The sequence below is a fragment of the Hibiscus syriacus genome, unplaced genomic scaffold (genome assembly GCF_006381635.1).
Source record: "Hibiscus syriacus cultivar Baekdansim isolate YM2019G1 unplaced genomic scaffold, ASM638163v2 tig00111085_pilon, whole genome shotgun sequence".
Classification (NCBI taxonomy): Eukaryota; Viridiplantae; Streptophyta; class Magnoliopsida; order Malvales; family Malvaceae; genus Hibiscus; species Hibiscus syriacus.
The window spans coordinates 36482-52859 of record NW_024062976.1 but is presented as its reverse complement, the minus strand read 5'-3'; the positions used below and the strand labels follow the sequence as shown (position 1 = coordinate 52859).

At 33.1% G+C, this 16378-nt stretch overlaps 1 protein-coding gene across 3 annotated transcripts; it reads left to right on the top strand.

Moving 5' to 3' along the window:
• The first annotated feature begins 9815 nt into the window (after nucleotides 1-9815).
• Nucleotides 9816-15768, top strand: LOC120152135 (transcription factor bHLH155-like). Of its 3 annotated transcripts, XM_039164417.1 has the most exons (11): nucleotides 9818-10562; nucleotides 11152-11322; nucleotides 11562-11646; nucleotides 11750-11791; nucleotides 12155-12214; nucleotides 12726-12845; nucleotides 12964-14154; nucleotides 14253-14354; nucleotides 14620-14760; nucleotides 15065-15190; nucleotides 15480-15767. In XM_039164417.1, the coding sequence occupies exons 1-11, from the start codon at nucleotides 10453-10455 to the stop codon at nucleotides 15558-15560; spliced, it is 2229 nt and encodes a 742-aa protein (XP_039020348.1). In that variant the 5' UTR covers nucleotides 9818-10452; the 3' UTR covers nucleotides 15561-15767. The 3 variants fall into 3 exon arrangements, 2 of the variants coding, with proteins under 2 accessions (XP_039020348.1, XP_039020349.1); XM_039164418.1 differs by lacking the exon at nucleotides 12726-12845 and having other exon boundaries at nucleotides 15480-15768; XR_005518659.1 differs by lacking the exons at nucleotides 15065-15190; nucleotides 15480-15767 and having other exon boundaries at nucleotides 9816-10562; nucleotides 14258-14354; nucleotides 14620-14638.
• Nucleotides 15769-16378: the final 610 nt, after the last annotated feature.

Below are 16378 nucleotides of genomic sequence, written 5' to 3'. Positions count from 1 at the left end.
TCGAGGGTTCTACGTGGTCCTTCGAGACATATATGTATCCTTTGGAACATTTAAAGTGTCTTTTGAGATAGATTTGATCCATTGGAATATATATATGGTTCCTAAAGAGTGGTCCTTCGGGATAAATACAATACATAGGTCATACGGGATAAAATTTCATATCCTCTAGTGGGACTCATACGAGCTGTGGTGACAGTATAGTGCACAACCTCAATGTACTTGAATACCTTGAGTTCTCAAAAATGTACATAGGACTATAAAAGGTTATCAAAGGTAATTGCATGGTTATAGTTATATGTTACCATATTATTATTGTTTACATTGAATTGTATATGACATGATTGAATGGATAGATTGCATGTTCATATTCATACGGAATGCATTATTATTATATTTATATGTCTCATTAAGTCTATGACTTAGCGTGTAAGTGATTTACACGTAGGTATCAAGAATCAGGAATAGTGGAAATAGGGTGGCAAGAACAACAGCACTACTAGAAAATCAGATCAGAAGTAACGAATAAAGTATGTCTTTTGTTGTGTATAGTGTTGGCATGTAAGAAAAATGTCTTTTACAAATGCTCTGATCAGTTTTGTCTTGTTTTGGTTAACTTTTGTAAAGTAACAATGTTATTTTAATGAAAGTTTTAAATTTCCTTGATTTTTTTCGTCAAGAGTCGAAGTTTGAAAAGTCAATGTGACACCTCGGACTCGTTTCTAGGTCGGGTACGGGTTGAGGGTGTTACAAGTTAAATATATGATTATTGATATTGATAAATTATCCAAAACATGTACAATAGACAACATTTGAAGCTATACAAATACAAAGGTTTTTCGGCCCGGTCGATATTTTGGAAGATGTGGACATTTCTTCTTAGTATGGCTTTCACATCTGCTGTGGCCACAAAGCTTTGGTAGAACTTGCTCTCGTTGTGGGCCATCCATATCGGTATGAATTTGACTATATTCAGGACGACCCTTTAACTTCATTCGTAAATGTGGATTGGGCAACTATTCCTCAGAAATAGTTGGTGGCCAATATGCAGCGTTTATGAGATGATTAAATTCACAACTATATATGTTGCACATAGTATGCAAGCTATAACAATCATCAACGTATGAGTATGAGTCTACATTGACATGCATACATGCATCAACCACATGAGCGCATTAGCATCTGAAGGCTTGAAATCGACCATAATCACACCATCTTCTATTCAAATTACTAATGTAGGTGGCAGAATTTTCACCCTCTTGTGGTCGAACAAGTGCTTGGACAATGTAATCAGAATCGAGTCTGGCGAAATTATGAAGATACATTGATGTTGCATGTGTTTGATTTTTGTTCATTGCTTTCTCCAGATCTAAAGTCTAATTTTTGCCTTCGTTGATCATTGCCTCCACTTGGGCAAATTTGTCTGCCCATAGTGTACCCAATATGAAGTAAGTCTCCTGAACAATACTTGCCAACGGAGGATGTCTAGTCCCTTTAAGTACTAAATTAATACATTCGTCAAGATTGATTGTCATATGACCGTAACGTCAACCCTGATCGTCATATGCCTGTGACCATCTTTCTCAAGGTATTTTAGTTGCAAAGTTATAAACCACAAAAAAACTTAAAATAAATTAAAGTAATCAGTAATAACTTCAACAAACTCCTCATCTCGAGGTGACGAGTTCCAACGCCTTCTTTTTTCCCGATTCTAATTTTAAGTATAATAATATTTTAAAGGAATTCATCACCTTTAGGTGACGAGTTCCAAGTGTTTTCTTTTTTTCCAATCCTAATTTTAAGCATATTACTAGAAAAAATATATATTAATATTTTAAAAGAACTCATCACTTCGATGTGATGAGTTTCTTAAAAAAATAAAATAATATGCACATAATAAAAACATAATATCCCATGGTTCCTCTTGTACTATGGCAAATGTCGTAAATCTCTAATTAAAAAGTAATGTGCCCTAAAACCCTAATTTTTTTATTGGCGGTAATGGGTCAAAAAAGCCTTGCTAAAGTAGGTAGAATAATTATGCGTTTAGTAAATAAACTATTAGTTTTGATTCGTTTTAGTCTCTAAACTTTCAATTTTTTCAAAACCATTCCTAAAGTTTAGTTTTTGTTTAATTTTAGTATCTCGTTCAAAATTTAACATTAAATTTTGAAGAAAAAATTGAAAGTTAAGGTATTAAAACGGACTAAAAATGATAGTTTAGATACTAAATGCGTTAAGTTTTTAATAGTGGGGTACTAAAATGAAACAAAAACTAAACGTTAGATATAGTTTTGAAAAAATTGAAAGTGTAGGTACTAAAACGGAGCAAAACTGATATTAAGGTACTAAATGCGTAGTTTACCCAAGTTTTGTACAAGTAATCTGTAGACATGCTTTTTTTATTGGTATTTGGCATAATATTTTAAAATACATCAAATTGAACCCATTCGATAGATAAGAATCGGCACTAACGTCCTAATTTGGATAACATAGGGCTACCATTTGTTTTAATAGTGTGATAAAGTATGATTATTTGATAATAATATTATCGTTAAATATTGGAGATAAGTCCAATGCAGGTCTTGAAATTTTCTCCTATGCACAGAAGATACTGGTACAAAAGGCCTTGAATATGGGGCCGATTTAACAAAAATAAGAGGTATGAGGCAAAGGGAACTTCTGGAGTTTAGAACTCCCCAACATCCTTCTTTGGGAACCAACAAGTGGGGCGGTGCTTCTCCATTGCTAGCAAGAGACATACCAAAGGAGTCACTAGAACAAAGGTATTCACGGCTATATTCTGTTCGCAATCGAGACGAGATCTTTCCCACACACGGTGATGTTTTTCAATCTCAAGCGGCCAAACACGAACAAGCCCCCACCCCTAGTCGCAGAAGCAGAGGTTTCCTATTGAAGTTTATGTTTCCGCAGAAAGAGACAGTGATGTTGGGTAATAATTCGAATAGAAGGCGATGGTTTCCAAGATGGGATCCCAAAAATAGGTGGCCTCAAGGGTGGTGCTAGTATAGTTTAAAATGGTCATTGGCACAAGGATCAGCACATGCATTCAACTAGATGCTAAGGTTTATTCTGTTATAGACGTTATCGGCTTTACGTATTTTTATTCTCTCCAATGTTAAAGCATTACAACTGATGATGGAATCAAACAAGTCTGTCTTTTTACATGTTGGAGGGTATGCAAATTGAAAATATCTGTCGTTGTGAGTTGATGCATGTATCATCTGTGTTCTGGACAGTTACATATGTTCATTCCATATGCAACGAGTCCCTAAAACACTACGTAATTTCCAATTATAATCAGGGACAGACGTAAAATTTTATACTAACAGTTAATTCGTAAAAAAATTATGAGGATGAAAACATATTATCAGTAAAACAGCTGGACCAGACCAAATGCGTAAACCTTTACGGCTTTACCAGCCATGGCGGGTCCCAAGTTCAGGTGCAATAGGACCTTACAGCCACCACCTGCATGTTAAAGCTTAACCCTTTTATGTTCCATAATAAGAGAGATGTTGAGAGAAAGAAAGTCAAAGAAGCAAATGATTCATAATCAAAGATGATCTAAGTGATGGACTTTGGCAATTGGGTTTTGTTGCAGAAGTGTGAACAGGACTTCTGTAGGACTTCGGTGCCCAAAGTGAAGCAAGCCTCAAATTCCCAAGCAACTTCTCAGTTTCACTGCTACAGTTTTCAAAAGCATGCCTTTGCCTTTTCAACCTTTCTTGCACAAGTGTGAACAAAATCAATTATTTTTGGGGTTTGTGTACAGATTTAGCATTTTAGGGTAAATTACGATTGTAGTAGCTGAACTTGCAATTTTTTTAAAACCATACCTAAAGTTTAGTTTTTTATTTCATTTTAGTACCCTTTTTCAAAATTGAAAGTTTAAGTACTAAAACAGACCGAAACTGATAATTTAGGTATTAAATACGTAGTTCACCCAATATTTTAATATAATTGAGCGGAATTTAAATTAAGCCCCTAAATCTTACCGGAAACACTGGTGGTTTCAAGCATCTTGTACCTTCCAATTCTATGGTGGATAGGAGATCGGCTTTTGCGTACCAAAAAACCCCTCAAAGATCAAATCCAAAATTTTAAAATATGATTTAAATGCGATTAATTAACTATCCTATTATTCCGTGTCACATATGCTGACATCATATCAAAATGTTTTTACCTAACCCACTTCTATCTTCCAATCATTTCAGTGAAAAGGGTCGAATTTACCTTTCAAAAGTAAATAAAACAATGCAAGTTTACAGTCGGTCTTAACCTTTGAGTGTAGTTTTTACTACGTTAAGATGTGTGCGTTACTTTTTATTATTACTACGTGATTTTGCTTTGTAAAATACTTCTGCCTTCAATCACACTAATCATCAGCCCCTGCATTGCATTAATACTAAAATATATCTTAACACAAATGCTAATCATAATTAGATTCCCCTAATCCACAGGTTGGCCCACCACTAGCCATTTTCCCAATTTTAGTACTTGTGCTTAGAAAGCTTGATTTAAAATATCACATTTAACACGAATTAAACGATTGCAATAGTTGAAGGGATGATTGTTATATTTATCGGTCTCAGATTCGAGTATGACGCTTACGGGGTGTTCAAATATTCATTGTCAAATAATTTATGACATTTTAAATATATACTACATTGTAATCACCCAAAACTAATAAAAAATACAAATAATAATATTGACAAAAAAAGTTAATTTATTACTAACTCCTATATTAAATTAGGGTAAATTATGCATTTAGTACTTAAACTATCAGTTTTGGCCCATTTTAGTACTAAACTTTTAAATTTTTTTCAAAATCATACCTAACATTTAGGTTTTGTTTCATTTAGTACTCCATCGTTAAAAACTTAACGCGTTTAGTCCATAAATCATCAGTTTTAGTTTGTTTTAGTATCTAACTTTCGATTTTGTTTCAAAACTTAACATTAAATTATGAATGGGGGTACTAAAATGAAACAAAAACTAAAATTTATGTATGGTTTTGAAAAAAAAAGAAGGTTTAGGTACTAAAATAGATTAAAATTGATAATTTAAGTACTAAAAGTGTAATTTGCCCATTAAATTGCACTAGAACACAAGTCATAAATAATACTCTTACCAACGTAGCATTAACTGGGGCGGATGTTAACAAGGATCAAAGGGATTTTACACCCCAAAGTTTTGAGAAATTTGCATTATACTCTTAAAATATTTTAGAATTTTTAAGTAGGTCCTCCAAAATCTTTAAAAAATTTCATGAAGTCCTAGAAAATTTGAATAATTTTTATTAACCTCAAAACTTTTGATATTTTTTAAAGTTCTTATTTAGTCCCATAATTATTTTTTTTGAATTTTTTTTTGTTAGACCTCAAATTATACCGTCAAAATGGGTCACTGAGCATTACTGTATTATTTAGTTCTCTCGGTTGGTTTTTTGGTACATGAATGTACATTAAAATTAAAAGTGGTGTTAAAACTCAAGTTCTAAGCTCTTATGAGTTTGACTCTTGTGGGTGTTTAAGTAAAACCTTTTTATGTTTAAGTTGGAATTAAAAGGCAGAACCCTTAACGTAATGGCCACTAAGGTCACATTCATATTGGCGCCCATCTATATTGACCTAAGAGAAAGGGCATAAAAACCCACCACTCATGACTATAAAGACTAATGTCTCAATAGTCATCCTCTTAGATTACATGTTCGTAAAAAGCTCAGCCTCAGAATCTTATGGGGATGATTATGGTTTCCCAACCCTCTAGCAATAAAGAAAGCTACACGAAATACTAATAATAATATACTAGAGAAACTTAAACAGTAGAACATATATATATATATCGAAGTCTGATTCAATCTGTTTAAAAATATTAGAATAATTCGATCTTCGAATAAATATTTTAAAAAACTTTAAAAATCAACTGTCTTTTTAATCAAACCGACGTTTGAGAGTCACATCATAATTTTTTTTCTCCTTTACATTTTGGAGCATTACATGGCACTTACCTCATATGAGTTGAAAGGGCAATAGAGGGTGTAATGGGTTTATTCAATGAGGGATTAAAAGTAATCAAGTTTTTGAGAGAAAGTTAAAGATTAAAAGATGGAGAAAAAAACATCAAAACATGTTATTCTTTGAGTTCATCATCTTACTCATTTCCTCTCACTATCTCCCCCCCTACAAGTATGATTGTTTTTATCATTTAAGTCACTAATCTTTGCTTATTTGTGCATTAAGCTCAGTTGACTCTATTTCAATGTTAAGATAAGCTTTATTTTTCTTAATGGTGTAATTTGCAAGTGAATAGCAAGATAATCAATGGTCAAAGTTTTACATGATGATATTGGTAAGTTGATGTTTTGACCTAAAGAAACTTTTTGGACGATAGCAACAAGAACTAATTGACGACAAGTTTATTTCTTTTATTATTTTCTAAAAAACAAATTATACATGGAAAATAATTATGTATGATCAATTACTAAGCGGCCTCAATGGTAGAAGAGAGTATTGTTCTCTTTAAAGATTCTGAATTCGAACAATTGTGTTTGCATAGTGTGTTATCAATGACTAAGAAAGATTCTGAACATATATTACTTGTAATACGCTTATATTATTTAAAAATAAAAAATAGGAGGGAATTTAGATTAAAAAAATAAAAAATAGGAGGGAATAGAATCTTTTTATTCTTATTTATTTAATATTTTTTATATAACAGTTATAAAAGATCTACCTAGCGGTTACCGCAATATTTCCATCAATGGCAGCGGTGTTGGTCTCCTCCGACCATTTCCCTGTCAATTTTACTTTATTGTTGTTTGATTTTATTAATTTTCATGAATGTTATAACGTATTTAGAATAATATTTTCTTTTGACTCCTTTTCTAGTAAAGGGTATTATTGCTACCCGTATTTTTTTACTCTCGTTGTAGGTTTCTTCTATTGGTCTTTTTCTCGGTCTATGGTTTTAAGGGATTTCATGGTTGCTTGCTTTGTCGATATCTGGTTCCTTTATTTGTTTGCATATGACATCCTGTTGGTCCACGAACATAACTGACAGATGAGAATTTGGTTAAAGGAGTTTTCTTTTTTATTCGTTCACTTTGGATATTCTTAAGGTTTTTCTCCTATATGTCTGATACTTTGGGAAGTCGGAGTAATCCATCTCTGTATGTCATTGGCTCAATTGTTCACGTTGTCGCTCATCAGGCTATCAACGGTCGATCACTGATATATTTTGTTTACGATAGACATATGTATTTATCTTGTACGCATGTGACAAGACGTTGTTGATGATATTTTATTTGATCAATAAATATATTATAATTCTATTTTTAAAAAAACATTGTGTATTTTTTAGTAAAAAGAAGTAGTTTATTCTTTAGCAAAGGTTGAGATTTAGTTTCTGTACGTGAAGAATTAAATCCTTAATTCTATTTATTTATTTTTAAGAGTAAATTTAGTGTCACTTTCATGTTATTTAGGCAAAGAATTTTGTGCTAATCACAATATGACAGCACGCAATACGAGTGGTTTGCAAAGATAATAATGTTCTTTCGCAAAGATAAATAAAAATTTAAAAAATTTATTTTTTTAGTGCATGGTTATAATGCAATGCATTGAAAAACACATACATGATGTACAAATCATGATTAGGCCTGTTAATATTGCCATTAAAAAGGAAATCTATTGAATTACATCCGACAAAATTCAATCTTTTACCCTAAAGCAACCATGTTTTCATTGATTTTTTTATGAAATTGATCACATAATCATTCCTTTTTTTAAAAAAAATCATGAGTAATTTTGTTCTTCGTGGTGAGTAAATTTTGGTCCGGCTCTCTTATTTTTAATATCTCAAATGGGGACATAATAATAATGAACTTTAAAAAAAGAAAAATAATTGAAATAATTACCAATAAATGCATCACATTGAACAACATATACCATCATGGGATTCAAAAAATTATGTTGTGTTGGTGAGGTGCAACAGGCTAAAAAAATGAACACGTCATCAGTTTTTTTTAAAGAACATTATATTATTTATTGTTTAATGTAATAATAAATAATATACAAATGAGACTCTCTTTTTTTAAATGGATTTTGCATGCTTTGAAATTTGTTAGCATTATTATATTGTAATAATTTCAACGATGAAATAATTTAAGTTATTTCCACTGAAAATGAATTTTTATTCCTCCTTTTATTTTAAAAAATATATTTTATTTATTTATTTATTTATTACAAGTTAGAATCCTGAAAAGTTGTGATATAAAAGCCAATAAAATTCAAAGAAAATTTTGGGTATAAAAGGAAAGATAAGATGCAAAACCCTATCTTGCTTGGGAATGATTTTGTTGGCCATGAAATCTCACTACTTGGACTTAGAAAGTGTACTCAATTACCACGTTTTTAGAATTATATAATATTTGATTTGTACGTACTTATAAATCTAGTGGGATGAGACACTTTGTCCTTTAAACAAAGTCAGGGGTTCGAATCTGATGTTTACGAATAGAGCAAAATGGGTTGGGAGGGTCTCTCTCACATCTGCAGTACTCGATCTGGATTAATCGGTCAATAGATCGGATACCAGTGATTATTTAAAAAAAAAACCAGCTTCAAATTTTATCAAGGATAGGAAGATTTCAGGGACTAAAATAAAAAATTATTAAATTAAGAGATTAATTTTTTATTTATTCATTAAAAATATCTTTAAATCTTTTGTTGTGGTTTATTTAGAATCGATCCCGATCTTTTAGTTGGAAGATAACACGTATACTATATCCAATCAAATTACTAACTTAAATGTTGTTCGATGAGTATTGAATTTAAATTACGAATTTATTTAATATTTCACTTGAAATTAAATACTATATATAGTTAAATTACTCGATAAAAATGAATTTTGAAAAAAGATTTTATTTTCAATGAATTATTAAACATACATTTAGTCGAACACTCTAAATATTAATAATTTGAAACCGGTATTTGATCGATTGATTGACTATTTTGAATCGAATTGTACAGTTACTCATTTTGAAAGCGATCATTCCGACCTAATTTGATTCATTCACAAATATCAAAATCCGAACTTCTGATCTTATTTAAGAAATTCCACTAAAGCAACAGGTTGATAATAATTTGGATGTGTTTAAGTGTGGATGAGTCTGTCACGCTCGACAAACATGTGGAGCATCACTAACGATAAGTACCGCTGAGTACCATTAATTTAATTTATAAAATTTAAAATTCTAAAGGGTTCAACATATAATTATAAATTAGTTAAAATTTTAAAAGTAGATCATTTAAAATAAAATATTAATTATATTATTTTCTATAATTTTTTTAACAATAATTGGATCAAATACCAATCTCTAAATTAAAACCCTAAATATTTATTCTTATTTAAATAATTTACTTTAAAATTTTTAATTAATTTATAATTATACGTTAAATCATTTAAATTTAAATTTTTTTATAAATTAAATTAATAGTATTGAATAATTTTTATCGTTAACAGTGCTCAACATGTTCGTCGAAAGTTATAAAAATTTTCATATAGGTACCTGCGAAGATTGCTAGTTTGTATGAATTTAAACATACCATTCTACAAGTTTAATTAATTAGATTAAAGTTTTATTGGACAAAAATAAAGTAAAAAGTAAAGTAACTAGTGAAGGTTTCTAAAATGCGCCCGGTGCGTATACTAATAAGGGAGCCCAAGGTCGCGCAGGTTATAAAATGTTATGCTGAGCCCACTTTTGTCAACAGAAGAAAAAAACACTTGAGACAAATTCCTTCACACTACTCCATGAAGCTTTGATCCTCTAATTTCCTTCTTTTCTTTCATCTAGTAGTTCAATTATTTGTTGAATCTCGTTTTCAACTGAAAAGAAAGCAATTTTCCTCGGAAAAAACTCGATCTTCTGCGAGTTCAATCATCCATGTCGTCGGATATACGCTAGACAGGCTTCTCTGCTAAAATTTCGCTGCTGTCTGTATTTTTTTTCACTCTCTTTTCAACGAATCGGAAAGATTTTCGTTCTAAAGATGGCTGGATGCAGAAACGACTTCAACGGAGTAAATTGCGACGAGAGTTTCATATTTGACCTCACGAGTTTGATCTTGTAATTGGCATCTTAAAGATCGTTTCTTTTTTGTTTTTCTGTTTCTGTCATTGGGTGTCGAGGAATGGGAACGGATAGTTTGCTACTGCCAACAGTTGGACCTCCAATTAAACCGCGAGCAGGGTTAAGGAGAAAACAGGCTGGAAGAGGCTCTTACAGGGGAAGTTAGGGGCTTTATTGCAAACAAAATATAGGTTGGGAGAGCGTTTTTGATTGAAATTTGGTTGCTTTTAGTTGGGGGTGGGGGGCTTTTTGAACAAAATAAAAGAGTTGGTTTCTGTTTTTGAGGAGAGATAGGGATGGGCAGCAGTACAACTAGCAGTGGATTGCACCAGATACTGAGAAGTCTCTGTCTCAATACTGAGTGGAAATACGCCGTTTTCTGGAAGCTTAAGCATCGAGCTCGAATGTCAGTAATCTGCCTCTTTCTTACCTTTTTGTTTCCTTTTAAGTTTATCGCCATTTTCTTTCAATTTATTGGTTTATAGTATCTAGTTCTTGGCCTAGTTTACAAAAAAATAAAAGCATATGAACATTTTGTCGTGGTCAGCTAATTCGATGTCTGTATGCCATCTGCATCTAATTATTTGGAGTTTATGATCTAAGATGAATTGAGGTTTTGTTTAATTTTTAAATTATAGTTGCCATGTTATTTTGGTTAGGATGGAATGGTTTTGACCCTTGGATTTGGCATACAATATAATCCACACCTTTTTTTCTTCTTTCTATTAGTATTATTGAATTGCAATCTGCCAATTTTTCAGAAGCTCTGGAAATTGACTTACTTGCTTTTTGTGTTCTTTTGATTTCCTTTTTAAAGAGATTTTAAAAGAGAGAAAAAAAAAGTAGTGGACTGATACCACTTGAATATTCGGAGGGGTTCTTATGTTGTTTTTTAGCTTTGGAATATTGTTCTAAGATTATTAGAAGTAAACTAATCACTCTGTTCTACCATTAATAATGGTTACTTGTGATCCTTAATGTTGAACTTATTGCAGGGTGCTGACTTTGGAGGATGCGTACTACGATAATCATGACCAACATGATCCTTCGGAGAATAACTGTTTGCAAGATTCATTAGAAAACTTGCACAGTGGACATTATTCCCATAGCCCCCTTGGTTTGGCTGTGGCAAAGATGTCTTATCAAGTATATTCACTAGGGGAAGGGTATGGCTCAACCCATTGATAAATTTGTTGTTTATTGTTTGGTATTTTGTTTTTCATTGTTACTGCAGTAGTTAAAGAAATCTGATACAAGGGTACAATCAGTTGAAAATATGGTCTTTTAAATTTAATTGTGATTACGATAAGTACCAAATTTCTGCATCTGAAAAGAAGTGGGTAATACAAGCAAGCGCATGTAGCTTATGCAAAAGTCCAGTTAGTAGTTATTCCTTGTTATGCAGGATTGTTGGACAAGTGGCAGTTTCTGGAAAGCATCAATGGATATTTGCAGATAAGCATGTTAACAGCTCCTGCTCATCGTTTGAGGTGAGGAGCTTTACCAAGCATTGATGTCTAACATACTGTTTCAGAGTTGATTTTATTTTCAATACTCAGTCTGTTTTATGCCTTAATTTGATTTGAATTTCAGTTATCTGATGGTTGGCAAAGTCAGTTTGAAGCAGGGATCAGGGTATGTTATGCATGCTTTTACTCTTTTTTTAGTTGTGATGGTTGCCATGGTTCAACACATGGAAGTCTATAACTGATAATGTTTCTAGGTCAAAGGTCCATATATTTTTTATGGAACTTGCATTTTGAGTGAAGGCGTTTTATTCCAATTCACTTTTACAATTTATTGGTCTAGTTTATTTGACCTTAGCATAAAGTGAATACAAGTTTCAACTTGCTTAATTTTTACTGTAGGAGTTATAAGAAAATTCCTTCCATAATGTTGCCTGCAACCGTCTTTTTGCGGTTTTGCCTGAAGTTTAATTTTCCTTCCATAAATATATATGGTTATGCTATTAATAGAATTTTTCATTTTTCCTTGTAGACCATTGTTGTTGTTGCTGGTGTTCCACAGGGAGTTGTGCAGCTTGGCTCCTTAAATAAAGTAAGATGAGTTCAATTTGTTTTGGTGTTTTTTCTACTTTATGAATGTTTATCAAAGACTTTACTTTAAGTTGATGTTTGTGCAACTTCTTTTGGGGGTTTCGGGATGGATATGGATATCTTTGGCCTCCTAAAATTTTTATTTTATACGAACACCTCTTGCTTGCATGAAATATGTTGTGCACTATTATATTTGTGTCAATAAAGGAGCTAGCTTCTAAAAATTTAATATTTTCATGTGGCTTTCTCTTGTACGTTTGATACTTTTTTCTTCAGTATTTTTATTACTAGTTGAAAGCCTTTTGATTCTCTGAATTCTCAACTCTATATTTATGTTTATAACATGACAAAGTTACTAAAGTATGTTTTAATACGGCCCAGTCCTAGAAGCCATTTCTGGATTTGACATTTAATATGATTGCCATTAGTCTGTTGCTTTTTGTTCTAGTTCTTTTGAACTGATATTCTAGACAGCAATACAATCCTAAGTTGTATTTATCTGAATGGAGCAGGTATTTGAGGATGTGAAGCTTGTGAGTCACATTAGAGATGTGTTCTTTTCTCTTCAAGATTCTTATCTAGGGCATATTGCCAATCCGATAGAATGTAGCATGAAAAGTTCAGTTTTTGAGGTATAATTCAGTTTCTCCTTCACTTTGTGTATCAGAATGTGTACATGCATGCAACCTTGCAAAAGATTACATGTACATTTGTTTACGTTATTAATACTTATGAATTTTCATTTTGCAGCCTGGATTACATGCAAAACTATTAGATTCAGAAGTTATTTCTTTAGATAAAGCTGTAGACGAAGAAGGGTCGGGTTTTTCGTTGCCCGAGTTTTCACATTGCCAAAAAGGCTGTGACAGTTCATTTGTTTTTCCACTGGGGAGTAATCATCAGAAAAGGACAGTTGAAGTGGAAAATAAGCATGAAGGGCATGAGTTATCCTCAGCAGGGAGTGATGAGACTGCTAAATTCTTGAATCCAAGTTCAAATGTTTCCAACTTGGAGCATTTAAATCAGTTGGGGAGGAATTTGATAAACAATGGGGTATGCAAAGGGGAGACTAGTGGGTGGAAAAGTTCAAGTATGGGACCAGAAAATGTTTACACAAACCATCCTGTTGTAGATAGTACGGATTTATTTAATGTTGCACTTCAAGCTGAACAGTATGGAACAGATCATAAATACTACTCAAACTTACTTCAATCTGCAAATAGTGGTACTGTTAAGTTGGGTGGTTTGAATTCTTATCAAAATGAGGTGTTAGACACTCCTGAATCTTCAGACATAAAATTTCAAAAGCATTTGAAGTCGGGGAATCAAAATGATTTAAGTGAATTAGACTCTAAAAACACTTCCTCGAAGTTTTCTGCTGGGTATGAGCTTTATGAAGCTCTTGGACCAACGTTTTTGAGAAAGAGTATCTATCCTGATTGGCAGGTAGAGAATACAGAAGCTGGAGCTAATATTGAAATGCTAGAGGGGATGAGCAGCAGCCAATTAACTTTCAAATCTGGTTCAGAGAATCTCCTAGAGGCTGTTGTAGCAAATGTTTGCCATAGCGGCAGTGATATCAAAAGTGAGAGATCATTTTGTGGAACCGCACCATCATCGCTGACTACTGGAAATACACCAAAGTTTTCAGGCCAAACAAAACATACTATTAGTTCAGCAGGTTATTCAATTAACCAGTCCTCTCTCAAGGAAAAAAGCACACAGCAATGCTTGAGTTCGTCAACTCTACGTGGTGCATTGTCTTCAAAAGGGTTTTCTTCTGCTTGCCCTAGCAACTGTAGTAAGAAGTCTTCAGAACCAGCTAAGAACAACAAAAAGAGGACTAGACCTGGCGAAAATCCCAGGCCTAGGCCAAGGGACAGACAACTCATTCAAGATCGTATTAAGGAGCTAAGGGAGCTTGTACCTAATGGAGCAAAGGTAAATTACTTTCTGTTCACACTAGTATTGGATTATGATAATTTTCCTTCTTTCTTTACAAATGTCAATCAACTAAAATTTCAAGAAAAAATATGCAGTGCAGTATTGATTCATTGCTGGAGCGCACAGTCAAGCACATGGTCTTTCTGCAAGGCATCACGAAGCATGCTGACAAGCTCAGTAAATGTGCTGAATCAAAGGTAAGGCAGTGTACTGGTTAATGATTGTTTGGGTTCAGTAAATTAGATACTGAGATCTCACTGATCTGATTGAGTATTGGGGGTGATGAATTAAATGATCTCACTTAAGTTCTACCAGAATTTTTTTTGGGGGTGGGGGTGGGGCCTTGTACCTATGGGCTTTGTAGGCATATATTACATATTATTCTTGTTTTTCATGAAATGGCAACTCAATTACTGTACACTAGCTGAAATAAAGTGTCGTTACATCTTGCTGATTTTGTAGATGCATCACAAGGGAGCTGATTTGCTTGGATCATCCAATTATGAACAAGGTTCAAGCTGGGCAGTGGAACTGGGAAGCCATCTAAAAGTTTGCTCAATAGTAGTTGAGAATATAAACAAAAATGGCCAGATGCTTGTAGAGGTACAGAGTCTGTGTAGTTTCATGATACTGCTTCTGTTGATATGATTATTACTTTGTTGTTTACTTATGATTTCACGGTGGGTGCTTGGTGTATGTTATTTTCTCATTGGCTATAGTTATTGTTTGCTAAGTTTATGATCTCATTGGTGGATTCACTGCTTACAGTATGTTAGTTTAGGATATTTTGTTTATTATTTCACCTGTGACAAACAGAGAAGGATAATCTGAAAATGACACAATGAAAGGTTTTTTTTTGTTTTTTTTTTTTTCTTGATTTTAAAGTTAGTTTATTTGATCCATGCAGTTGTTGTGCGAGGATTGTAGTCATTTTCTCGAGATAGTGGAGGCCATCAGAAGCTTGGGCTTGACAACTTTAAAGGGGGTTACAGAAGCACGTGGTGAGAAGACTTGGATATGTTTTGTGGTTGAGGTAGGATTTATGATATTTTAATCTTGTCCATCATGGGTTGTGTCGTTTTGTCTTTGCTGCTGTGTCTTCCATCGGTAATGTCCCTGTCCGAACCATACCCATTGGATGCTGTCAATGACTCCTCTTTATATTTATGATATTTATGCATTGAATGTATTATAAGTTACACGCCCGAAACTCCAAGCATGTGCAAACTGCATTATAAGTGCCCAACGATTCAGTTCTTTAATCCTCTTTCAACTTTGTTTCCCATTTTACAATCTAATACCTAATTATGAAAACATTGCAGGGACAGAACAACAGAGTTATGCATAGAATGGACATCTTATGGTCACTTGTGCAGATTTTGCAATCGAAGGCTACAAGCTAGCTGCAATTGCTTGTCACCTCTTGGAAGTAGTAATGGTTTCCACTGTAACATATTGCGAATGGTTTGTGATTTTAGATTGCTTTATGGTTTTTGTTTCTTGTCTTTATCTTCCATTCCCCTAAAAGAATATATAAAGTAGGGGAAAAGAAGAGAGAACATCCTTGAGAAACATTTTGTGAAGAGTTTTTGCTTCTGTTCTTCATAGTGTGTGGAAATGAAATTTACCACTTGCTTTTATCCTTACCAATTTATATCAGACATCATTAGCTGTTTGAAAGTTCTGATAAAAATCCAATATTGGGTGCCTTTGCTGTATATTTTCCTGCAGTTACTGCTTTAGACTTGGTTCTCTAATTGTCAATTCAACATATACCATTAAATAGAAGATCGGATATCATAGAATGTTAGTATCTAAATTACATCTACTTTATTACCGTGATCCTTAAAACGATGGTCATGTAGTATCATCCCACCGTAGATTATACATTTTGATGTGAGGAAGGCTTGAGCTTCCATCCAGACCTTTGGCCCTGAAATAGGCCATGTATTCAGTGATATGAATTTCCCTGTATACAGGCGTCAGAAGCTCTTATTGGGGCATATGGTTATGTTTGTTTACAGTGCTTGCATAGAAAAAACATATCACTGATACCCTATGTAATTGTCCCGCTAGCACCTCATGCTCCACACACTTGAATTTGTCATTTGTGATTGAGCTAATAACAAAGAAAAGACAAACCTAGTTTGTTATTCTAGACTAGGAGAAAAAGTAAAGTGTTTGTGTTTATACGTGCATATCCTGAATGAAATCACCAATG